This window comes from Nipponia nippon, unplaced genomic scaffold (genome assembly GCF_047370975.1).
Source record: "Nipponia nippon isolate SJK-2023a ecotype South Korea unplaced genomic scaffold, ASM4737097v1 scaffold_59, whole genome shotgun sequence".
Classification (NCBI taxonomy): domain Eukaryota; kingdom Metazoa; phylum Chordata; class Aves; order Pelecaniformes; family Threskiornithidae; genus Nipponia; species Nipponia nippon.
Window position 1 is genome coordinate 220,204 of NW_028262379.1, and position 25,016 is coordinate 245,219.

The 25,016-nt window shown below is 59.4% G+C and overlaps 2 protein-coding genes across 2 annotated transcripts; both read right to left on the reverse strand.

Annotated features, from left to right (window-relative positions):
- Positions 1 to 6,794: 6,794 nt before the first annotated feature.
- LOC148051646 (SUN domain-containing protein 5-like) lies at positions 6,795 to 12,754 on the reverse strand. Its single transcript, XM_087735498.1, has 11 exons — positions 12,472 to 12,754; positions 12,137 to 12,221; positions 11,302 to 11,369; positions 10,631 to 10,692; positions 10,389 to 10,429; positions 10,042 to 10,135; positions 9,383 to 9,458; positions 8,682 to 8,794; positions 7,908 to 8,075; positions 7,458 to 7,547; positions 6,795 to 6,926 (listed from the first exon to the last, which is right to left on the reverse strand). The coding sequence occupies exons 1-11, from the start codon at positions 12,752 to 12,754 to the stop codon at positions 6,795 to 6,797; spliced, it is 1,212 nt and encodes a 403-aa protein (XP_087591624.1).
- A 3,331-nt stretch (positions 12,755 to 16,085) lies between these two features.
- On the reverse strand, positions 16,086 to 22,045 carry LOC148051647 (SUN domain-containing protein 5-like). Its single transcript, XM_087735497.1, has 11 exons — positions 21,763 to 22,045; positions 21,428 to 21,512; positions 20,593 to 20,660; positions 19,922 to 19,983; positions 19,680 to 19,720; positions 19,333 to 19,426; positions 18,674 to 18,749; positions 17,973 to 18,085; positions 17,199 to 17,366; positions 16,749 to 16,838; positions 16,086 to 16,217 (listed from the first exon to the last, which is right to left on the reverse strand). The coding sequence occupies exons 1-11, from the start codon at positions 22,043 to 22,045 to the stop codon at positions 16,086 to 16,088; spliced, it is 1,212 nt and encodes a 403-aa protein (XP_087591623.1).
- Between the last annotated feature and the right edge of the window lie 2,971 nt (positions 22,046 to 25,016).

Below are 25,016 nucleotides of genomic sequence, written 5' to 3' on the forward strand. Positions count from 1 at the left end.
TGGATGGTCTGTGGTTTAGGGAAGGTCCCAAACCATTCTTTGAGGGCCTTTACAGTATTTTCCCCAGTTGCTTTTGCACAAGCCCGGGCTTGTACGAGTCCGGAGGCTATCTCAACCCCCACCAATATGTATCGTTTCCCTGCGGATTTTTGGAAGGGCCCAATATAGTCGATCTGCCAGGCCTCCCACAAACCCTTCCCTTCCCTGTGGTGCAGGGGCTCGTTTTCCAGGGGGTGTCTGTCCAAACGGACACGGCATTGTTCACAGGAGGATATGCAAGTCTTGCACTCCTCCCTGGTGACTGGCCATCCCCGAGCTTGTGCTTCCCGGTACAAATCATTGATCCCTGAGTGCCTCCGCTTTACATGTAGCCACTCTAGTAGGTGTTCCCAATTTTCCTGCACTTGGGTGCTCTGTAGTGGGGCTAGTCGGGCCAACTCGTCCACCTCTGCATTCCACCGGCCCGCTGGGGTATCGGTTTGTTGGTGGGAAGCTACCCACGCCACCGCAAATGTCCCCCGTTTTGCAGTTTTGAGAATATCTTGCCACTTCTCCTTCTGCCAGATTGGTAGTCTGTTGACTTCCCAGCCATTCTGCTCCCAAAATGAGAGTCACGCTGTGCAGCCCTTTAATACTGCATAGGAGTCTGTATAAATGTGCACAGGGGAGGTGGTCTGGCTTTCGCATTGAAAAACGCTCCACACGGCGACCAGCACTACCTGTGCACTGCCTTCTCCCTCTGTAATTATTTTCTCCTTAGTTATTACTTGAAGGGCTACAGCCCGGTATCTCCAAACCTTCCCTTCCCGCTTTGAGGAAGCGTCAGTGAACCATGTGTTTAGGACCTGCTCTGAAAACGGGGGAGCTACTTTGACCACGGGGGGCAGTGGAGGGTTTTCCTTATTTAAGTCTGCCTCGTCTTGTATAGTTAGCATTTTAGCAGCCCCTTCGGTAACGGAGAAGACCTCACAATAGTGTTCTATCTGAGCATACCATTTCCTTACGGACGCTCGCTGACCCACCCTGTCGGGGGGTGGGGTTCCTGCCAAGACTGCCTTAGTCACCTTAAACGGGCCCCGAAGGACTATCGGCTGTTTCCGAATAGTTCGTTCGGCCTCCCGTAAAGCTAGGCTAACTACAAACAACCCCTTCTCCCAAGTAGTGTATCGCTTTTCGGCATCCTTGAAGCTGCGTGAGTAGAATCCGATGGGCCGGGTGGGCCCTTTTGCCACAGGTGGATGGAGAGCCCGGTACGGGCAAATCCCCATTCGATCTGAACCGGATCGGTGGGGTGAATTGGGCCTAGGGCTTGATGGGCGTTTGTCTCAAAAATTAGTAGCTGCAAGGCTTCCTCGTGGATTGGGGTCCACTCCCACTGAGCCTTTTTCCTTAGTAGGTCGTATAGTGGTCTAGCAATAATTGAAAAGTCGGGAATATGTTTTCTCCAAAATACAAGCAGCTCTAGAGCGTGTTGCAAGTCTTTTTTGGATTTGGGCATTTTGAGGGAGTCTAATGAGGATAGGGTATCCGGAGGAATACAGGCCATTCCCCCCCTCCACCAGATTCCTAAAAATTTTACCTCACTGGAAGGGGTTTGGACCTTTTCGGGTGGGATTGTCAATCCTATCCATTGCAGGTGGGTGACAATATCACGTTGTGTTTTTCCAACGTCCTCTACCTGGGTCCCTCCTATAAGCACATCATCTATATACTGATAAATTCTGACTCGTGCTTGTATAGGGATAATTTCAAGTTCTTGTGCCAGTGCATGGTGGGCCAACGTAGGGGAATGTTTGTATCCTTGGGGCAGTCGAGTGAATGTATATTGCTGTCCCTCTCATGTGAAGGCAAAGCGCTCCTGGTCCCCAGGCTGCAGCGGGACCATAAAAAAACATGTCTTTGACATCAGTGGTAGCCATCACTGGGTGGGCTTGTTCCTGAATGGTTGCAATTAATTCAGCGATATTTGGCACGGCAGCTGTTAAAGGGCCAGTATTGCTATTGAGGCGCCGGTAATCTACGGTTAATCTCCATTTACCATTGGGTTTTCTAACAGGCCACACAGGAGAGTTAAAGGGGGATTGTATGGGAATTACGACCCCTTGCTGTTTAAGGTCCTCTAGTACAGGGGTGATGCCTTCCCTTGCTCCCAAGGGTAGCGGGTAAGGTTTCACATTGGTCAACCGGGAAGGAGGAAGGGGAGGCGCTGCTTGCAACAGGCGCATTTCTGCACTAGGGCTCCTGGCTAATCTTCTGACCTGGGGAACACTGAAGGACCACGAGTTCCCTTGGGTGTCCCGCCACTGTTTCCCTTTTAAAACATCTGTTCCCAGGAGATTCATTTGAAAAGGTCCTACAGCTGCCATGGTCTTCACCGGACTCTCATCTCCTGGTAGCCATAAGGTTACCGGGGTCATGGGCACAGACTGGGTTTTCCCTAGGGCATTTAATACTATCAGGTGCTTAGAAGGGGTTGAAATGCCGCACCGTTCTGCCTCGCTCTGTTTTATTGCTGTAATTTGGGCCCCTGTATGAATTAAAAAGGTCATGGGCCTCTTCCTCGGCCCTACTGCGACGGTAATGAGGAGGTCCCCTTTATTGTTGCAGGTGAGTTGTCTAATGAACATCCACCCTCTGCCTCCCCCCTCACCCTGAGGGGGCGGAGGCTTTAGTTTCCCGCCGCCCTTTCGTCCCCTTTGAGCTCCTCCTCCCTGTCCAATGCCGGTGCGGGAGGCGGGTTCGGTTTGGGAGGGGGTCCTTGCCCAGACCACCTCCGCACCAGGAGCTCCAACTTTTTGGTGGGGAGCCCGTCCATTAGGTCTCGGGGCACACCCTTTTGCAGTCCCTTCTGCCACAATTCTTGTCGGAGCAGGGGTTTTTCCCTTTTTGTTAGGTCGGGGCTTCCCCCTGAAGGAGCCAGCGGTTTGTTTGCCGGCTCCGTTGTCCGCACGGCCCTAGTTTCCACTTTATTGTAAGTTCTGCCTACTGGCCCATATTTTCTCCCATAGTTTATTAGTTCCTGGGCTATCTCCCCCCAGGTCCACACCTTCCTCCCCCACTGCCGCTGTTCAGGGGTTACCGTTCTCTCCAGGGCAGCTGCGATTCACTCCTCGCGAGGCACATTTTGAATTCTCCCCTGTAACTGGATCCCGAGAGGTTTTAGCAAGTCGGGGAGTCCTCTTATTAGCGGCGTCAGCCGCTCGGGGTCTACCAGTAGCAACATTGGAGAGCTTAGATTTGGTTTAAGTTCCCGGTCGTACATCATTTGTAGGCAAGCCGCCTTTTGTACGTTTTCTAGTAGTTGCTCGACCGAACCAATTAGAGCTAGGGGATCCCCCCCCTCCAATGGGTTCAGCCCCCCCCGCCCAATATGCAGCCCTCTGGGTCAGAGACCATGGGGCTCGGCGATTGCCCGTTGTGAGAAAGATGCCGGGGCCCCAGTACCCCTCTGCTTCCTTTTCCGATAGCATGATCCCGTCCCCCCCCGACAGGGATACCCTCCACACGTATTCGGTTTTGGACTCCCTTGCTGTTCTAGCAAAGTCCTTTTGGAGCTTAGCCAATTCAGTGGCGGTAAAAGGGATTTCTTTGGTGACAACTTGGGGACGGTTGTCACCATCGTCCTCGTATATGTATTCTGTCTTTACCAGCGGGCACATATGGGGGCGGTTATCCACAGTCTCCCTTAATCACTTTAGATCTTTCTGGGGGTAAATTTGGCGTACCCCTTTCTCCTCCAGCATTACCTCCGCGGGGGTATCTGCCTCCCTCAGGAGCTGAACCCTAAGCTCCTCCTTCAGAATCATATTCTGGTGCTTCTCCTCCTCTAGCGCCCGTTTGGTCTCTAGTAGTTGCTCTCGCAGCGGTGTTATTGCTGCTTGCAACGAAGCAGCCAGAGCCTCCGATGGGCAGGGCGCTCGTTTCTTATCCTCCACCGCCGCTGCCAGACACGCTCCTAACACAGCACATACGATGGCTTTCCCTTTCCCTTTCTTCACTCTAGCTTCTTTATGTAAGACCGCTATTCGGTCCATAGCACTTTGCAGTTGGAACCAGTGGTCCCATGCCCAATCTTGTCCTGGGGGCGAGGGGCGAGAGCGGTACGTTTCTAAAAACTCATATAATCTCTCCGTCTCTTCACAAAAATTGCCTGCCTTTTGGGCGGCCATGTCCTACAAAGGGGAATTCATCCCAGGAGGGTCAAACCTTAAAAAAGACCAAGTTTCCCCTATACGCTCCCAGGAGGCCAATCCACACACTACTATAAGACAAAGACAAGCCTACAAAGGGGATATCGTCCTGAGGGGGTCACACCGTAAAATTCAAGCTTCCCCTATACTCCCCCAGGAGGCCAGACCATAAGCTAGTATGAGACAGAGAAGAGCCTACAAAGGGGATATCATCGTGAGGGGGTCACAGCATAAAATTCAAGTTTCCCCTATCCTCCCTCAGGAGCTCAAATCACAAACTAGTACGCACACTTCAGTGCCAAGGTCTCAACACCCACTCCTTCCTTACGCTTTGTTCGTCTCCGGCTGCTTCCCTCGCGGGAGACCAGAACCGCGGATCGGAACTCCGCACTCGCTTCGTACTTATTTGTACGTCTTGTTCACACACAATCTCTCAGCACACCATAAGATTGTATGACACTCTCATCTCAAGGGATCCTGTCCATGATGCCAATTAAATGTCCCAATCCAATGTCAGAGGAGGTTTCGATACGATCCCAAGGACGAGATTAAGATGCTGGAATCGGTCAGATGTCATACAACCTTTCACTTTTATTTGAGGGGAGAAGAGAACGGAGGGAGGAGGGAGGGCAAGGGAGGAGGGGAAAAGAATAGGGGAGAGAGAAAGAAAGAGAAGGAGTTTATCGCCACCACCTCGAGTCCTGATGATCTTCTGCTGGGTCTCTGGTGGCCTCAGGCTTCGTCAGGGACCAAAGGGTGGGGGAAGGCTTGAGGGTGCAGGACCAGAAGGAGTGGTCTCTCACACGCCGCTGCCGCCGCCGCCCCGCCGAGGGGCACGTGTGCTCCTTATATAGGGGCTCACGCATGCGCGGATCACAAATGCGTACATGCGGTTCGCCACGGATGTGCTGTCCCCACCACTGCTCTTTTCGCGCCTTTAGTCTGTTCGCAGGCACACGAGGTTGTTTTTCTCAAAGCTGTGGAGAAGATGGTCTTTTCAAAGCGCGACGCTGGATGACGCTATAGCACCAATGTCGAGACAAAAACCATGTTTTTCTATCGGTCCTTTAAACGAACCCACCCCTTTGGCCAAAGGTTTCCAGACACAGCTGTCCTAGGGACTTTGGCCCGATAGGATCCAATCCTTCCCTTAGGTACCTTTACAGGCCAACCCTGCGAGGCCTTCGCCGCGCCTGACGGGCAGGCAACCGCCCTTTCAATCCGAAAAGGAATGCCTTTACCTTGCCGGGGTCCTGCTCAGAGCTCTTCGGTCCGCGCTTCGGAGGTTCTTCCCGAGAATCCCTCGGTGCCGGCTGGGGGTGCTGCGATGCCGCGGATCCGTTGAGATTCAGAAGCAGAGTCCCATCTGGGTCGCCCAAGCTGTCACCGAAATGGGGAATCAACCTCTTCACACCAATGTAGCATCGAGAAGCAGGCATTCTCTTTATTACAGCGCTGGATGCACGGGGGATGGTCCCACCTAAGGTGCCTACCGTCATGCAAAGCTAATGGGAAAATTGCCGTTTCTGCAATCTTAGCTTTAGAAACCATTTCCAGCAGCAGGAGAACCCCAAAAGCAACCGGGGATGCCCACTCCCCAGCCCCATCTCTCAGGAACCCCTTGGGAGCCTCCAGCACCCCCCAGGGAATGCTCCTGCCACCCTGACCCCCTCCCAATACTCCCTGCTGTTAGACAGCTGCCAGGAAGACGGGCTTCTAACCCTCCCCATCCCTGGAATCCTTTGGAGGAGCTTTCCGAGTGGCTGCCCGCGATGTCCTTAGCGGAGAAGGCGTTGTAGCCCAGGACACGATGCCCATGATAGCAACAGCGGGAGGGAACAGCCAAGTGTTGCAAAATGCAGCACTGGGGGACCGAGGGGCCTCGAGTGTTAGATGGTGGAGCCCATGATGGGAACAGCCCAAGGGCTGCAGAACCGCACAGCCTTTCTGGGAAGCCCAGAGACGGTGGTCCGTCAAGAGGAAAGACGGGTCGGGGTCGTCCCAATGCCAAGGGGAGAATAACCAGGGGCCAAACGCTGGAAAATTCCCCGTCGACACTAATCAATGGGACACAAAAGGACCCCCGACAGAGAGCAGCGAGCTCTAGAGCGGGGACGTTGATGGGCCGAGGAACGGGGGGGTTTCCCACAGGCCACTCAGACAGGCTCCCCACACCCCTTTCACAGAAACCGGGGGGTAACCGACAAACCGACAGCCGGGATGCTGGGAAGGTGCTAGGCCAAACGGTTCCGTCTGCTCCTGCGGCAGTTGTAAACTGCAGCCGGGCCCCTCTGCCTGCCCTGGGCTGGTGCCACTTGCGGAGCCTCCCGGGGTGGCGGGAGAAGGAGCGGTGCCAGGCTGGGCCTCTCCTCTCTGGAGTAAACCTTAGGCGTGCTTACTGCCTTCCGCAGGTTGAAGAAAAAATTCAGGAGAAGTCCTAACGCTTCCCACGCGCTCCCGCCCTCCCCCCAAAGGGCCTTCTTGCGCACCCCACTTAGGAGACAGATCTTCTGCACCAATCTGAAGTGCCACATCTTTTTTATTTTTTTCTTCCTTCCCCTTCTGCTGCTCTTTTCTTTATGCCCTTCTCTTTTTCCTCTGGTTTCAGTCGAGGCTTTCGGGTTTTGCCATCTTCCCGTGAACCTGCACTCGATAAATGCAGGTGTACGCTGGGTTTCCCCAGTTGCTCTTCACCAGAAGTTTGACACGGGCAAAGGCTCTGGGAAGCGGCGCGTTCTGGCAAGAAAAGCGGGAAAAGGAAGCGGGGGTGTTTGTTAGGAGCGACAATGCAATGAAGGTGTCTCCCCCTGCCAGCCCTGCTCCTGCTCAGGAACGAGCTCCTGAAAGTGGGTGGGAGCGGCTGTGGAAAGCTGAGGCTCGCTGCTGGTACCGGGGCTGCTGGGGAGGCTGGGGAGACGGGAAGGGGGAAGGCAGCTGGCAGCCTCTGCATGCCGGCCCTGCTGGGGCTCAGCCTCCCTGCCCTCTGCCCCTTCCCTCTGCTGCTTGCTCTGTGCTGGCAGAGAGGCCGGGGAGGTGCTCGGGTGCGGGGGCGGGCTGCTGTGCAACCCCACCAAGCTCCCGCTGTCTGCTCTGCCTGCTTTCCTCCTGGCAGGCGTGAGAGCACGGGGAGAGAAGGGGCACGCTGTGCTGGGAGGAGAGGACACTGTCCCTCGGCCCAGGGAGAAAGCCTTCACGCTCTTCCTGCCATGGACTTGCAGGCAAACCTGGTTTGCTCCCCGGCACCTTGCCCCTGCGCGTGGACCGTACCTTCAGAGGGAAGGTCTGAATGGGCTCCTTTGCCACGTTGTACGTGAACGTCCCAAGGAGAGTTTCCTCTTCTCCGTCCGCATCCACTCCCTCAGGGGCAAAGCACAAGGAGAGCAGCTCAGACTCGTCCCCACAAAGAGGGGACGGACGTGCGGGATCAGCCCTGCTATCTCCCCACCCTCTCCTGGGGCTCTAGCAGTAGGCTAGCACTCGCTATGGTGGAGCTCAGTCTCGGCCTTGACTTCTGCTCAGGAACCCTGAGGTGCTTGTCCCGAACAAGTCCCAAGAGGGATGAAACCCCTAGAGCCCTTGAAGTGTCCCGCTAGGGCCGTGCAGTGCTCAGGGGAGAGCAGGATGCAAAGCTCAGAGGACACACAAAAGCAAGCAAGACCCTGCCATGGCTTTCCCCCAGGGCCAGATCCCCGCCAGAAGCGCCCAGCAGAGACTCACAAAGACAGCGACGTCTCTGGGGGCGCTGGTGACGGTCCCAGATGGAGAGACTTCTTTGGGGATGTGCTGCACAGTGACGGCAGTCAGATGGACGCGTGCTGGCAACCTGATGACCACCTGGCCCTGATCCCCTTGTAGAGGCCAGCAGTTTCCTGGGGAAACATCCGGCTGCAAGCAGAACGCGAGAGCAAGGAAGAGTGAGAGAGTGTTGGGGCCAACACAACGGCGCGCGTAGCTTGAAGCGTAGGCGCCGTTGTGTCCGTGGGGTCTATTTTGGCTTGCAAAGGGGGCGCGTGGGAGGAAATGGACAGAAGCAGGAGGCCTTCGTCCCTGCCTGACTGAAAGGCGGCCCTCAGGATTATGGGGCAGAGGAGAAGAGCGGTTCTGAAAGCGTCCCAGTCAGGGCCTAGCAGAAACACCTCTCTGCCCAGTGGCTCTGCAGGGCACCCCCCACCTCCCGCCTGCCAGCCCCAAAAAGGCGCTCTTAGGGATGGGCGTGGAAACGGGGTCACCAGGGAGAAAGTCTTTCACCCAGCTGGGGCAGAGCACTGTGGGCGAGATGCAGCAGTTTGGCTCCGTTCAGCTCCATTCCCCTCCTGAGGGGAAGCGCTGATTGCTAGCAAGCCCAGCCCTGTGTTCGAGCTTTGCTTTCGGGAACCTGAGCAACACTGTGGGCTTGAGCAGTGCCACTGGAGCGAGGGGAGAGCCCCTGCGGTCGGTCCTCAACTTCAGAGGGAGGCAGGAAACCTTCCCTGAGGAGTTCTGCTAGGATACCTGCAAAATAGTGTCGGGAGGGTTGGCAGCGCACAAGAGCCACAAAAGCCTGCAGCCCCAGTTCTCTTTGCAGATGTAGGTCTCGGAAGTTCTCTGCATGTCGATGGTGGCACCTGGAAGGGAGGGAGAGCAGGTGACTACTGGAAGAGGCCACATTCTAGGAGCACTCGGTGCTCAGACAGTATTTCTGATGCTGCCGGCCAGCTCCACGTCTGTCAGTCCTCTCCTCCTCCCCACGCTGCTGGGGGTGCCCAGCTGCACAGGGGAATGACGGCAGCCACGTGCCTGGTGGTGACTGCGTCTCTCACAGCGCCACGAGGAGAAGGTCTGCGGGTTCTGGGAGACGGCGGGCGCCCGCGTGAATGACAGCAGACCAAAACTGAGGGCTTGCGGCATGGGCAGCAAAGGATGGCCCAGCCATTCCCTCTTCGAATGCAGTGGAGAGGAAGAGAGCCCTTCCACGAGCACGGGAACACGTGCGGGGGCAGCGGCGGAGGCACCCGTGCGGAGGCCCCTGTGCGGAGGCCGAGGGCAGGACTGGGAGGGAGTCTGAGAGAGCCACTGTGCCACAGCCTTGCTCTTGGAGCCCAGGAAGCACTGAAGCTCCCCCACTTTGGAGAGCAGCGCCCGGAGCACAGGCTTCTTTGGGGCGTGCTACAGGCAAGCGCAGGGCAAGGAGACTGGGCTGCTTGTGTCCGTACCAGAGCTTTTCAGGGCCCAGTCAGACATCTCGACGGAGACTTCCGAAGCCATCTGGGACGCTGCCTGGTTCACTTCCTGGGAACGCCATAAACGAACACAGAAAAGGACCACATCAGCGGGCAGTTCAGCGTGGCTGCTAGCGCCGGCAGAGGCAAAGGGTCAGTGTCAGAAAGGCAAGGCAAGCCTTGTCCACAGAGCTGCAAGACTCTCTGCTGCTGACGTGAGCCACGAGGAGTGAGGAAGAGAATCTGTGTCCGCGGCCACGGCCATGGCCGCCAGGTGGGTTGACGAGGGTCCCCACGCCCTCGTCCCCACCCTCCACGCTCTGCCGGTCAGCGGGGAGATGGGCTCGGGCCCTGCAAGCGACGGCTGGCCCCGTGAGCGTGCCTGGGTCTCATCCCTGCCTCAGGAGCCCAGCCAGAGGAGCCAGAGTGCCGGCGTGCCAAGGGAAGGCTGTCGGGAGTCCTCTGCTGCCTGAAGCAGCCTGCTGAAAGTGGGCCTGGAGAAGGGCCTGTGCAGCGCAGCAGCTCACCCAGCAAGCCCCTGGGGCAAAGGCTGGGTTGCTGCAGTCAGCAGTCCGACCCCACCAACAAGCCCAAGGAGTGCTTTCTCGGGGGTTCTGCCCAGCCAAGCCTCTTTCCCCAAAACGCAGCATCACCTTTGCCCTGCTGATCTCTGCCCTCAGTTGAGCCACCTCCTCCGTCAGAAGCTGCACCTTCTGGCTATGCTCCGCCAAGGAAACGCGAAAGTTCCTGCATGACAGGAAAGCAGATCTTGTCAGAGAGCGGCCCGTCCCCTCTGGGGAGCGTCTCAGCTCGGCAAGAAGGAGAGACACGTGTGCTTTCCCTGCTTTGCGCGTGCTTCCCTTCCACACCAGTTTGAGCAGAAGGCAAAGGCAGGTAGGAGGTATGGGAGCCCTGGCTGTTAGCAAAAGGAGTGCAGGTAGCACGAGGGCGGCTGACGCTTCTGCACAGAACCAATTCCAGCTCAGGAAACGTCTCTTACCGCAGGGTCTTCAGGTCTTCTGCAGACACAAGTGCCAGCTCCTGAAAGGGAAAAACGCTCGGTTCGAGCATCCGCTACCAGAGCCGCCGGGGCTTCCCAGGAGAGGCTTCCCTAGGAAGACTCGGCACAAGCTGCTGCTTCTTTGGGTCACCCTGCGTGGCAGCAGGAGAGCCCGTGATTTCTCCAGCCGCTCTGAGCAATGCTCTGTTGCAGGAGGTGCCTGTGGCACAGGAGTCACCGACCTCTAGCAGTGCCTTTGTCCGCATTGTCCACCCTGGCAGTGAGGTCCCGCAGTAAACACCAGCTGCAATTCACATCATCAAGAGAGAGTTATTTGACTGGGGTCGCTAGCGATGCCTGCAGTGGCGTTGTCTCCTGCCTGTTGCCTTAGGGGTGGGGCAGCAGGTGAGCTGAGGAGGTGGGGAACGTGGGGTGCGGAGAGAGGACGCGCCTCTGGCCGGAAGCCATCGGCCCAGGCTTGAGGGGACTGCGCAGCCGTGAGCCTCAGGTGTGCTCAGTGCCCCAGAGCTATTCCCCGCTTCCCCTCGCTGCTTCGGGGAGCCCCGAGACCAGGCTGCATGGGCTAGGAGAGGTACCTCCCCATGGGTCCCCCTGCACGGCCCCTCCCCTCTGGGAATCCCCAGGTCAGGCTTGGAAGTAGCTACGCCCTTCTCTCGCGGACTTGCAGACTAAGCAAGCCATGTGGTCCAGTGGCCAGAGCAGCAGCATGGCTGGGAGGCTCCCAGTCTTACTGGCAGTCCAAAAGGCAGTGCCAGTGCAGGCCGTGGTCGGGAAGCGCTTGGGCCATGGGCGTTTCCGCCCAGAGCGGCCCAAAAGGAAAGCTGGCCAGCTGAAAGCTGGCATGCAGCACAGCCTGGCTGTCGCTCTCAGGTGTCTGCTCATGCAAACTCACCAAGAGCCACGGGGAGCCACAAGAAGACGACTTGGAAGATCCTCTTCTTCTGCAGGGCCATCTTTTGCCTGAAAAAGAGGAGGGAGTCCTGTGGCTGCCAATGCTCCAAGTCTTGGGCAAAGCCCTCCCCGGGTGGAGTTCCCTTTTCAGGCCGGAAAGCCAGCCTTTTGGAAGCCTCCTGCTGCCAGGGAGCTGCCAGAGCAGCGCCCAGGAGGAAGACGATTTCTGTCCACACCGTTCAACACTGCCGGCAGATCTCCCCCAGGGGAAGGGCTCCAGAAGCACTATCCCAAAGGGACTGAAAATTATGCAGGGAAGTAAAGAGGCCGAGCAAATGAAGACTGCTTTTCAGCAGTCTTTCTGGTGGGGACCTTGCTCTCTCTTGGGCTGAGAAAGCAGGCCTGTTCTCACTTGCGATCACACAGCTCTCTCTTAGGGGTGTTTTTCCGCAGAGCTGGGAAGCGCAGGAGCCTTGTCTGCCTTTCCTGCCAGAGCCCTCCCAGACCTGCGCGGTCACTTGCCAGAGCTGGGGAAAAGCCTTCCCCTGCGGAGGCTTGGCTCTGCACCCGAGCGTCTGGCTACGCGGCAGTTTGCCCTACCGCAGCCAAAGTGTGGGGCTCCGGCAAATGCGTGGGAGTGAGACTGCCGAGGGGCTTTGCTCTTGCCTCTCCCTGAGAACGGCCACAGCACGAGCAGCGCCCCAGCTTGGGCGCCCGACTGGGAGCCCTGGGCTGCTGCCTGGGGAACACCCTCTGCTCTCCCCTTGGCTTGCACCGGCCCTCAGACATCCCCTTTCTCTCCCCCGTCCACAGCAGAAACGTGATGTAATACGTACGTGGCGGAGATGCACATCCTCAGCAGACGTCTCCGCGGGGAGACAAGGGCGCCTGCCGGATGGCAAGTAAGGCTGAAGGCTGTCCCTGCGCAAGGAAAGCAGAGAAAAGTTAGGCCTGTCTCTTGAGGTCTCTTCTCTAGGATGCCCAGCCCCGCGTGTCGCAGCGGCCTGCGGGGAGGCGGGCACCGTGTCCTCCACACTCCCTCCCTGGGGCAAAGAGCAGGGCAGCCTGCACTTCTCCTGCCGCCTGTGACGTTTGGCCAGAGCTCCAGCGCAGCGCAGCCCTCCAAGTTCAGCCCCGAGGAGGTCACGGCAAGCAGCAGTGCTAAGCTTACTTGCAATTTCTGTGGCCTTGTCGCGCCACTTGGCAGGCCCTTGAGTGGCTGAGCCGGGAGCTGACGTGGAAGAGAGTATCCCCAGCTCCACCTCCGTGCGGAGGTTCCTGTCGGAGGAAAAAGACAAGTGCCCGTTGCCCACCGTCCCCACGCCGCGGGAGCCGAGGCGGGCAGGAGTAGCCTGAGCGGCGGCCCTTGCCAGAGGACGGGCCGTCCCAGCAGCAGCGAGAGAGGCCAGCACAGCTGGGCTGCTCCCAGCGGGCCCCCCCTCTCCTTTCCCCATCCTTTGCTTTACAGGCCTGCAGTGGGAGCAAGCTGGCAGCAGCAGACCCGCGCCTCGGGAAGCCCACCCGGCAGCACAGCGCGATTCTCAGCCCGTCCCTCCCTGCTCCCTGGCCCCTGGCCCCAACCTGCCCCGCGGCAGACACCTCCCAGTGGCCGTTCGCGTAGGGGGCACGGGCTGCCGTCCCCCGCCACGGCCGCCCCCACCTCTTCCCTGGGCACTCCCAGGTCTCCCGACCCCTCTCTGCCCCGCACAGCTGCTCCCATCAGCCAGGCAGGATCGCGCCTCAACGTCCCGAGGGGGCCAGTCTCAGGCCCCAGGGGCTTGGCCTCCCCGTGCACCAAAAGCGCCCCGTGCAGCAGGGCTGGGCTCCGACCCTGCAGCACGAGGCTACCGCCTCCCCAAAAGCCCCTGCTGCACACTGCCTTTTGGCTGGGAGAGTGAGCCAGGCTTTCCGCCGAGACCCGTCCCCACAGAAGGGGGGCTTCGCAAGCCACGGGGCTCTTCTTCAGAAAACTTCTGTCGGCTTCCCCAGGCTGCTCCGCACCCCGCTGACCGTGCTAGGCCACGTCCCTGCTACCAGCCCAACCTGATGCCCCGGGCAGATGCCAGGCTTCGTACCTACTCGTCTGGCAGCGGCTCAGCCCCGCTGCCTCCCCTGCCGGCTGTTGGCCAGCCTCGTTCCCCAAGGAGCCTTGGGAGGGCCCCTGGCGTCTTCTCTCGGGGGCCTTTCTCCTCGCCATCTCTGGGCAAAGGCAGGCTCCCCGCTCTGCTCTTCCGCCTCAGCCCCAGCAGTGTGGCCTGCCCAGGCAAAAACAGCTCCGGCAGCAGCCCCACGCTGCCCCACAGCAGGAGCGCGCCTGCCCAGGGCAAGAGCCACACGGCAGCTGTGGGCTCCTTGCCCGCGCGCCACAGGGCTGTGCAGGCGGCCAGCTCTGACCTCACAGTGGTGGCTCTGACGTCACACTGGGGCTCCCCAGGGCGCAGCAGGGCGGGGAGACCCGGTGGGCTCCCCTGGGGCAGCACGGCTCTCCTGGGTGGTGGGAGCCCATGCCTGTGGGCCCCCCGAACCCTGCCACGCTCCCGTGCCGGGCGGCTGTCTGGCCTGTGCTGCCGGGCAGGCTTCCAGCTCTCCTGGGCATCCCCGGGAAACCAGAAAGGCTGCTGGAACGGGGGCTTTGCTCTCAACCCACGGGGCAGCTGCTTCTGCCAGCGTTTCTCCTTTCAGAACCGTTTTGTACGCCAAGAAGAAAAACCCAGGAAGAGGCAAGACGGGCTTGTACGAAAGGAGCTGATTTTCTACAAGCAGAACACCATCGTTTTAAATTCCTACCCCTCCTCTCCTTTTCTAGAGCCAAGATCAGAGGATCCTGTGGGATTATTCCGCATTCCTTCTGCCATTCCGGGTGGTTTCTTAGTGTGAAAAATAAATGCACGTATGGTACTTCATCCCATTTACCCTCCCGCCTGCAAAGTACCATCAGTTGTACTACAGTAGTATATCTTAGAGTTCCATTCTTTGGCCATTTTTCCTGATCTTCGAGACTATTCATTGGCCACCAATTGTCACCATATTCTAGAAGCTGTTTTCGAGTGAGAGGCTCCCCTCCCAATTTCCTCCAATGTTTCAAGATACGTCCTAGGGGAGATCTTTTCCGAATGCCCCCTTCCGCAGAGGGCTTAGTACCCGCCATCAAAGATACGGCAACACCAAACAGAGAAACCATCACTTTGCACAAACTAGTCAGAGGCATTGCGCAGAAGGGGACTCGAGCCCCTAGATTACCGTCAGTGGGACTCCAACCCACCCCTTTGGCCAAAGGTTTCCAGACACAGCTGTCCTAGGGACTTTGGCCCGATAGGATCCAATCCTTCCCTTAGGTACCTTTACAGGCCAACCCTGCGAGGCCTTCGCCGCGCCTGACGGGCAGGCAACCGCCCTTTCAATCCGAAAAGGAATGCCTTTACCTTGCCGGGGTCCTGCTCAGAGCTCTTCGGTCCGCGCTTCGGAGGTTCTTCCCGAGAATCCCTCGGTGCCGGCTGGGGGTGCTGCGATGCCGCGGATCCGTTGAGATTCAGAAGCAGAGTCCCATCTGGGTCGCCCAAGCTGTCACCGAAATGGGGAATCAACCTCTTCACACCAATGTAGCATCGAGAAGCAGGCATTCTCTTTATTACAGCGCTGGATGCACGGGGGATGGTCCCACCTAAGGTGCCTACCGTCATGCAAAGCTAATGGGAAAATTGCCGTTTCTGCAATCTTAGCTTTAGAAACCATTTCCAGCAGCAGGAGAACCCCAAAAGCAACCGGGGATGCCCACTCCCCAGCCCCATCTCTCAGGAACCCCTTGGGAGCCTCCAGCACCCCCCAGGGAATGCTCCTGCCACCCTGACCCCCTCCCAATACTCCCTGCTGTTAGACAGCTGCCAGGAAGACGGGCTTCTAACCCTCCCCATCCCTGGAATCCTTTGGAGGAGCTTTCCGAGTGGCTGCCCGCGATGTCCTTAGCGGAGAAGGCGTTGTAGCCCAGGACACGATGCCCATGATAGCAACAGCGGGAGGGAACAGCCAAGTGTTGCAAAATGCAGCACTGGGGGACCGAGGGGCCTCGAGTGTTAGATGGTGGAGCCCATGATGGGAACAGCCCAAGGGCTGCAGAACCGCACAGCCTTTCTGGGAAGCCCAGAGACGGTGGTCCGTCAAGAGGAAAGACGGGTCGGGGTCGTCCCAATGCCAAGGGGAGAATAACCAGGGGCCAAACGCTGGAAAATTCCCCGTCGACACTAATCAATGGGACACAAAAGGACCCCCGACAGAGAGCAGCGAGCTCTAGAGCGGGGACGTTGATGGGCCGAGGAACGGGGGGGTTTCCCACAGGCCACTCAGACAGGCTCCCCACACCCCTTTCACAGAAACCGGGGGGTAACCGACAAACCGACAGCCGGGATGCTGGGAAGGTGCTAGGCCAAACGGTTCCGTCTGCTCCTGCGGCAGTTGTAAACTGCAGCCGGGCCCCTCTGCCTGCCCTGGGCTGGTGCCACTTGCGGAGCCTCCCGGGGTGGCGGGAGAAGGAGCGGTGCCAGGCTGGGCCTCTCCTCTCTGGAGTAAACCTTAGGCGTGCTTACTGCCTTCCGCAGGTTGAAGAAAAAATTCAGGAGAAGTCCTAACGCTTCCCACGCGCTCCCGCCCTCCCCCCAAAGGGCCTTCTTGCGCACCCCACTTAGGAGACAGATCTTCTGCACCAATCTGAAGTGCCACATCTTTTTTATTTTTTTCTTCCTTCCCCTTCTGCTGCTCTTTTCTTTATGCCCTTCTCTTTTTCCTCTGGTTTCAGTCGAGGCTTTCGGGTTTTGCCATCTTCCCGTGAACCTGCACTCGATAAATGCAGGTGTACGCTGGGTTTCCCCAGTTGCTCTTCACCAGAAGTTTGACACGGGCAAAGGCTCTGGGAAGCGGCGCGTTCTGGCAAGAAAAGCGGGAAAAGGAAGCGGGGGTGTTTGTTAGGAGCGACAATGCAATGAAGGTGTCTCCCCCTGCCAGCCCTGCTCCTGCTCAGGAACGAGCTCCTGAAAGTGGGTGGGAGCGGCTGTGGAAAGCTGAGGCTCGCTGCTGGTACCGGGGCTGCTGGGGAGGCTGGGGAGACGGGAAGGGGGAAGGCAGCTGGCAGCCTCTGCATGCCGGCCCTGCTGGGGCTCAGCCTCCCTGCCCTCTGCCCCTTCCCTCTGCTGCTTGCTCTGTGCTGGCAGAGAGGCCGGGGAGGTGCTCGGGTGCGGGGGGCGGCTGCTGTGCAACCCCACCAAGCTCCCGCTGTCTGCTCTGCCTGCTTTCCTCCTGGCAGGCGTGAGAGCACGGGGAGAGAAGGGGCACGCTGTGCTGGGAGGAGAGGACACTGTCCCTCGGCCCAGGGAGAAAGCCTTCACGCTCTTCCTGCCATGGACTTGCAGGCAAACCTGGTTTGCTCCCCGGCACCTTGCCCCTGCGCGTGGACCGTACCTTCAGAGGGAAGGTCTGAATGGGCTCCTTTGCCACGTTGTACGTGAACGTCCCAAGGAGAGTTTCCTCTTCTCCGTCCGCATCCACTCCCTCAGGGGCAAAGCACAAGGAGAGCAGCTCAGACTCGTCCCCACAAAGAGGGGACGGACGTGCGGGATCAGCCCTGCTATCTCCCCACCCTCTCCTGGGGCTCTAGCAGTAGGCTAGCACTCGCTATGGTGGAGCTCAGTCTCGGCCTTGACTTCTGCTCAGGAACCCTGAGGTGCTTGTCCCGAACAAGTCCCAAGAGGGATGAAACCCCTAGAGCCCTTGAAGTGTCCCGCTAGGGCCGTGCAGTGCTCAGGGGAGAGCAGGATGCAAAGCTCAGAGGACACACAAAAGCAAGCAAGACCCTGCCATGGCTTTCCCCCAGGGCCAGATCCCCGCCAGAAGCGCCCAGCAGAGACTCACAAAGACAGCGACGTCTCTGGGGGCGCTGGTGACGGTCCCAGATGGAGAGACTTCTTTGGGGATGTGCTGCACAGTGACGGCAGTCAGATGGACGCGTGCTGGCAACCTGATGACCACCTGGCCCTGATCCCCTTGTAGAGGCCAGCAGTTTCCTGGGGAAACATCCGGCTGCAAGCAGAACGCGAGAGCAAGGAAGAGTGAGAGAGTGTTGGGGCCAACACAACGGCGCGCGTAGCTTGAAGCGTAGGCGCCGTTGTGTCCGTGGGGTCTATTTTGGCTTGCAAAGGGGGCGCGTGGGAGGAAATGGACAGAAGCAGGAGGCCTTCGTCCCTGCCTGACTGAAAGGCGGCCCTCAGGATTATGGGGCAGAGGAGAAGAGCGGTTCTGAAAGCGTCCCAGTCAGGGCCTAGCAGAAACACCTCTCTGCCCAGTGGCTCTGCAGGGCACCCCCCACCTCCCGCCTGCCAGCCCCAAAAAGGCGCTCTTAGGGATGGGCGTGGAAACGGGGTCACCAGGGAGAAAGTCTTTCACCCAGCTGGGGCAGAGCACTGTGGGCGAGATGCAGCAGTTTGGCTCCGTTCAGCTCCATTCCCCTCCTGAGGGGAAGCGCTGATTGCTAGCAAGCCCAGCCCTGTGTTCGAGCTTTGCTTTCGGGAACCTGAGCAACACTGTGGGCTTGAGCAGTGCCACTGGAGCGAGGGGAGAGCCCCTGCGGTCGGTCCTCAACTTCAGAGGGAGGCAGGAAACCTTCCCTGAGGAGTTCTGCTAGGATACCTGCAAAATAGTGTCGGGAGGGTTGGCAGCGCACAAGAGCCACAAAAGCCTGCAGCCCCAGTTCTCTTTGCAGATGTAGGTCTCGGAAGTTCTCTGCATGTCGATGGTGGCACCTGGAAGGGAGGGAGAGCAGGTGACTACTGGAAGAGGCCACATTCTAGGAGCACTCGGTGCTCAGACAGTATTTCTGATGCTGCCGGCCAGCTCCACGTCTGTCAGTCCTCTCCTCCTCCCCACGCTGCTGGGGGTGCCCAGCTGCACAGGGGAATGACGGCAGCCACGTGCCTGGTGGTGACTGCGTCTCTCACAGCGCCACGAGGAGAAGGTCTGCGGGTTCTGGGAGACGGCGGGCGCCCGCGTGAATGACAGCAGACCAAAACTGAGGGCTTGCGGCATGGGCAGCAAAGGATGGCCCAGCCATTCCCTCTTCGAATGCAGTGGAGAGGAAGAGAGCCCTTCCACGAGCACGGGAACACGTGCGGGGGCAGCGGCGGAGGCACCCGTGCGGAGGCCCCTGTGCGGAGGCCGAGGGCAGGACTGGGAGGGAGTCTGAGAGAGCCACTGTGCCACAGCCTTGCTCTTGGAGCCCAGGAAGCACTGAAGCTCCCCCACTTTGGAGAGCAGCGCCCGGAGCACAGGCTTCTTTGGGGCGTGCTACAGGCAAGCGCAGGGCAAGGAGACTGGGCTGCTTGTGTCCGTACCAGAGCTTTTCAGGGCCCAGTCAGACATCTCGACGGAGACTTCCGAAGCCATCTGGGACGCTGCCTGGTTCACTTCCTGGGAACGCCATAAACGAACACAGAAAAGGACCACATCAGCGGGCAGTTCAGCGTGGCTGCTAGCGCCGGCAGAGGCAAAGGGTCAGTGTCAGAAAGGCAAGGCAAGCCTTGTCCACAGAGCTGCAAGACTCTCTGCTGCTGACGTGAGCCACGAGGAGTGAGGAAGAGAATCTGTGTCCGCGGCCACGGCCATGGCCGCCAGGTGGGTTGACGAGGGTCCCCACGCCCTCGTCCCCACCCTCCACGCTCTGCCGGTCAGCGGGGAGATGGGCTCGGGCCCTGCAAGCGACGGCTGGCCCCGTGAGCGTGCCTGGGTCTCATCCCTGCCTCAGGAGCCCAGCCAGAGGAGCCAGAGTGCCGGCGTGCCAAGGGAAGGCTGTCGGGAGTCCTCTGCTGCCTGAAGCAGCCTGCTGAAAGTGGGCCTGGAGAAGGGCCTGTGCAGCGCAGCAGCTCACCCAGCAAGCCCCTGGGGCAAAGGCTGGGTTGCTGCAGTCAGCAGTCCGACCCCACCAACAAGCCCAAGGAGTGCTTTCTCGGGGGTTCTGCCCAGCCAAGCCTCTTTCCCCAAAACGCAGCATCACCTTTGCCCTGCTGATCTCTGCCCTCAGTTGAGCCACCTCCTCCGTCAGAAGCTGCACCTTCTGGCTATGCTCCGCCAAGGAAACGCGAAAGTTCCTGCATGACAGGAAAGCAGATCTTGTCAGAGAGCGGCCCGTCCCCTCTGGGGAGCGTCTCAGCTCGGCAAGAAGGAGAGACACGTGTGCTTTCCCTGCTTTGCGCGTGCTTCCCTTCCACACCAGTTTGAGCAGAAGGCAAAGGCAGGTAGGAGGTATGGGAGCCCTGGCTGTTAGCAAAAGGAGTGCAGGTAGCACGAGGGCGGCTGACGCTTCTGCACAGAACCAATTCCAGCTCAGGAAACGTCTCTTACCGCAGGGTCTTCAGGTCTTCTGCAGACACAAGTGCCAGCTCCTGAAAGGGAAAAACGCTCGGTTCGAGCATCCGCTACCAGAGCCGCCGGGGCTTCCCAGGAGAGGCTTCCCTAGGAAGACTCGGCACAAGCTGCTGCTTCTTTGGGTCACCCTGCGTGGCAGCAGGAGAGCCCGTGATTTCTCCAGCCGCTCTGAGCAATGCTCTGTTGCAGGAGGTGCCTGTGGCACAGGAGTCACCGACCTCTAGCAGTGCCTTTGTCCGCATTGTCCACCCTGGCAGTGAGGTCCCGCAGTAAACACCAGCTGCAATTCACATCATCAAGAGAGAGTTATTTGACTGGGGTCGCTAGCGATGCCTGCAGTGGCGTTGTCTCCTGCCTGTTGCCTTAGGGGTGGGGCAGCAGGTGAGCTGAGGAGGTGGGGAACGTGGGGTGCGGAGAGAGGACGCGCCTCTGGCCGGAAGCCATCGGCCCAGGCTTGAGGGGACTGCGCAGCCGTGAGCCTCAGGTGTGCTCAGTGCCCCAGAGCTATTCCCCGCTTCCCCTCGCTGCTTCGGGGAGCCCCGAGACCAGGCTGCATGGGCTAGGAGAGGTACCTCCCCATGGGTCCCCCTGCACGGCCCCTCCCCTCTGGGAATCCCCAGGTCAGGCTTGGAAGTAGCTACGCCCTTCTCTCGCGGACTTGCAGACTAAGCAAGCCATGTGGTCCAGTGGCCAGAGCAGCAGCATGGCTGGGAGGCTCCCAGTCTTACTGGCAGTCCAAAAGGCAGTGCCAGTGCAGGCCGTGGTCGGGAAGCGCTTGGGCCATGGGCGTTTCCGCCCAGAGCGGCCCAAAAGGAAAGCTGGCCAGCTGAAAGCTGGCATGCAGCACAGCCTGGCTGTCGCTCTCAGGTGTCTGCTCATGCAAACTCACCAAGAGCCACGGGGAGCCACAAGAAGACGACTTGGAAGATCCTCTTCTTCTGCAGGGCCATCTTTTGCCTGAAAAAGAGGAGGGAGTCCTGTGGCTGCCAATGCTCCAAGTCTTGGGCAAAGCCCTCCCCGGGTGGAGTTCCCTTTTCAGGCCGGAAAGCCAGCCTTTTGGAAGCCTCCTGCTGCCAGGGAGCTGCCAGAGCAGCGCCCAGGAGGAAGACGATTTCTGTCCACACCGTTCAACACTGCCGGCAGATCTCCCCCAGGGGAAGGGCTCCAGAAGCACTATCCCAAAGGGACTGAAAATTATGCAGGGAAGTAAAGAGGCCGAGCAAATGAAGACTGCTTTTCAGCAGTCTTTCTGGTGGGGACCTTGCTCTCTCTTGGGCTGAGAAAGCAGGCCTGTTCTCACTTGCGATCACACAGCTCTCTCTTAGGGGTGTTTTTCCGCAGAGCTGGGAAGCGCAGGAGCCTTGTCTGCCTTTCCTGCCAGAGCCCTCCCAGACCTGCGCGGTCACTTGCCAGAGCTGGGGAAAAGCCTTCCCCTGCGGAGGCTTGGCTCTGCACCCGAGCGTCTGGCTACGCGGCAGTTTGCCCTACCGCAGCCAAAGTGTGGGGCTCTGGCAAATGCGTGGGAGTGAGACTGCCGAGGGGCTTTGCTCTTGCCTCTCCCTGAGAACGGCCACAGCACGAGCAGCGCCCCAGCTTGGGCGCCCGACTGGGAGCCCTGGGCTGCTGCCTGGGGAACACCCTCTGCTCTCCCCTTGGCTTGCACCGGCCCTCAGACATCCCCTTTCTCTCCCCCGTCCACAGCAGAAACGTGATGTAATACGTACGTGGCGGAGATGCACATCCTCAGCAGACGTCTCCGCGGGGAGACAAGGGCGCCTGCCGGATGGCAAGTAAGGCTGAAGGCTGTCCCTGCGCAAGGAAAGCAGAGAAAAGTTAGGCCTGTCTCTTGAGGTCTCTTCTCTAGGATGCCCAGCCCCGCGTGTCGCAGCGGCCTGCGGGGAGGCGGGCACCGTGTCCTCCACACTCCCTCCCTGGGGCAAAGAGCAGGGCAGCCTGCACTTCTCCTGCCGCCTGTGACGTTTGGCCAGAGCTCCAGCGCAGCGCAGCCCTCCAAGTTCAGCCCCGAGGAGGTCACGGCAAGCAGCAGTGCTAAGCTTACTTGCAATTTCTGTGGCCTTGTCGCGCCACTTGGCAGGCCCTTGAGTGGCTGAGCCGGGAGCTGACGTGGAAGAGAGTATCCCCAGCTCCACCTCCGTGCGGAGGTTCCTGTCGGAGGAAAAAGACAAGTGCCCGTTGCCCACCGTCCCCACGCCGCGGGAGCCGAGGCGGGCAGGAGTAGCCTGAGCGGCGGCCCTTGCCAGAGGACGGGCCGTCCCAGCAGCAGCGAGAGAGGCCAGCACAGCTGGGCTGCTCCCAGCGGGCCCCCCCTCTCCTTTCCCCATCCTTTGCTTTACAGGCCTGCAGTGGGAGCAAGCTGGCAGCAGCAGACCCGCGCCTCGGGAAGCCCACCCGGCAGCACAGCGCGATTCTCAGCCCGTCCCTCCCTGCTCCCTGGCCCCTGGCCCCAACCTGCCCCGCGGCAGACACCTCCCAGTGGCCGTTCGCGTAGGGGGCACGGGCTGCTGTCCCCCGCCACGGCCCCCCCCACCTCTTCCCTGGGCACTCCCAGGTCTCCCGACCCCTCTCTGCCCCGCACAGCTGCTCCCATCAGCCAGGCAGGATCGCGCCTCAACGTCCCGAGGGGGCCAGTCTCAGGCCCCAGGGGCTTGGCCTCCCCGTGCACCAAAAGCGCCCCGTGCAGCAGGGCTGGGCTCCGACCCTGCAGCACGAGGCTACCGCCTCCCCAAAAGCCCCTGCTGCACACTGCCTTTTGGCTGGGAGAGTGAGCCAGGCTTTCCGCCGAGACCCGTCCCCACAGAAGGGGGGCTTCGCAAGCCACGGGGCTCTTCTTCAGAAAACTTCTGTCGGCTTCCCCAGGCTGCTCCGCACCCCGCTGACCGTGCTAGGCCACGTCCCTGCTACCAGCCCAACCTGATGCCCCGGGCAGATGCCAGGCTTCGTACCTACTCGTCTGGCAGCGGCTCAGCCCCGCTGCCTCCCCTGCCGGCTGTTGGCCAGCCTCGTTCCCCAAGGAGCCTTGGGAGGGCCCCTGGCGTCTTCTCTCGGGGGCCTTTCTCCTCGCCATCTCTGGGCAAAGGCAGGCTCCCCGCTCTGCTCTTCCGCCTCAGCCCCAGCAGTGTGGCCTGCCCAGGCAAAAACAGCTCCGGCAGCAGCCCCACGCTGCCCCACAGCAGGAGCGCGCCTGCCCAGGGCAAGAGCCACACGGCAGCTGTGGGCTCCTTGCCCGCGCGCCACAGGGCTGTGCAGGCGGCCAGCTCTGACCTCACAGTGGTGGCTCTGACGTCACACTGGGGCTCCCCAGGGCGCAGCAGGGCGGGGAGACCCGGTGGGCTCCCCTGGGGCAGCACGGCTCTCCTGGGTGGTGGGAGCCCATGCCTGTGGGCCCCCCGAACCCTGCCACGCTCCCGTGCCGGGCGGCTGTCTGGCCTGTGCTGCCGGGCAGGCTTCCAGCTCTCCTGGGCATCCCCGGGAAACCAGAAAGGCTGCTGGAACGGGGGCTTTGCTCTCAACCCACGGGGCAGCTGCTTCTGCCAGCGTTTCTCCTTTCAGAACCGTTTTGTACGCCAAGAAGAAAAACCCAGGAAGAGGCAAGACGGGCTTGTACGAAAGGAGCTGATTTTCTACAAGCAGAACACCATCGTTTTAAATTCCTACCCCTCCTCTCCTTTTCTAGAGCCAAGATCAGAGGATCCTGTGGGATTATTCCGCATTCCTTCTGCCATTCCGGGTGGTTTCTTAGTGTGAAAAATAAATGCACGTATGGTACTTCATCCCATTTACCCTCCCGCCTGCAAAGTACCATCAGTTGTACTACAGTAGTATATCTTAGAGTTCCATTCTTTGGCCATTTTTCCTGATCTTCGAGACTATTCATTGGCCACCAATTGTCACCATATTCTAGAAGCTGTTTTCGAGTGAGAGGCTCCCCTCCCAATTTCCTCCAATGTTTCAAGATACGTCCTAGGGGAGATCTTTTCCGAATGCCCCCTTCCGCAGAGGGCTTAGTACCCGCCATCAAAGATACGGCAACACCAAACAGAGAAACCATCACTTTGCACAAACTAGTCAGAGGCATTGCGCAGAAGGGGACTCGAACCCCTAGATTACCGTCAGTGGGACTCCAACCCACCCCTTTGGCCAAAGGTTTCCAGACACAGCTGTCCTAGGGACTTTGGCCCGATAGGATCCAATCCTTCCCTTAGGTACCTTTACAGGCCAACCCTGCGAGGCCTTCGCCGCGCCTGACGGGCAGGCAACCGCCCTTTCAATCCGAAAAGGAATGCCTTTACCTTGCCGGGGTCCTGCTCAGAGCTCTTCGGTCCGCGCTTCGGAGGTTCTTCCCGAGAATCCCTCGGTGCCGGCTGGGGGTGCTGCGATGCCGCGGATCCGTTGAGATTCAGAAGCAGAGTCCCATCTGGGTCGCCCAAGCTGTCACCGAAATGGGGAATCAACCTCTTCACACCAATGTAGCATCGAGAAGCAGGCATTCTCTTTATTACAGCGCTGGATGCACGGGGGATGGTCCCACCTAAGGTGCCTACCGTCATGCAAAGCTAATGGGAAAATTGCCGTTTCTGCAATCTTAGCTTTAGAAACCATTTCCAGCAGCAGGAGAACCCCAAAAGCAACCGGGGATGCCCACTCCCCAGCCCCATCTCTCAGGAACCCCTTGGGAGCCTCCAGCACCCCCCAGGGAATGCTCCTGCCACCCTGACCCCCTCCCAATACTCCCTGCTGTTAGACAGCTGCCAGGAAGACGGGCTTCTAACCCTCCCCATCCCTGGAATCCTTTGGAGGAGCTTTCCGAGTGGCTGCCCGCGATGTCCTTAGCGGAGAAGGCGTTGTAGCCCAGGACACGATGCCCATGATAGCAACAGCGGGAGGGAACAGCCAAGTGTTGCAAAATGCAGCACTGGGGGACCGAGGGGCCTCGAGTGTTAGATGGTGGAGCCCATGATGGGAACAGCCCAAGGGCTGCAGAACCGCACAGCCTTTCTGGGAAGCCCAGAGACGGTGGTCCGTCAAGAGGAAAGACGGGTCGGGGTCGTCCCAATGCCAAGGGGAGAATAACCAGGGGCCAAACGCTGGAAAATTCCCCGTCGACACTAATCAATGGGACACAAAAGGACCCCCGACAGAGAGCAGCGAGCTCTAGAGCGGGGACGTTGATGGGCCGAGGAACGGGGGGGTTTCCCACAGGCCACTCAGACAGGCTCCCCACACCCCTTTCACAGAAACCGGGGGGTAACCGACAAACCGACAGCCGGGATGCTGGGAAGGTGCTAGGCCAAA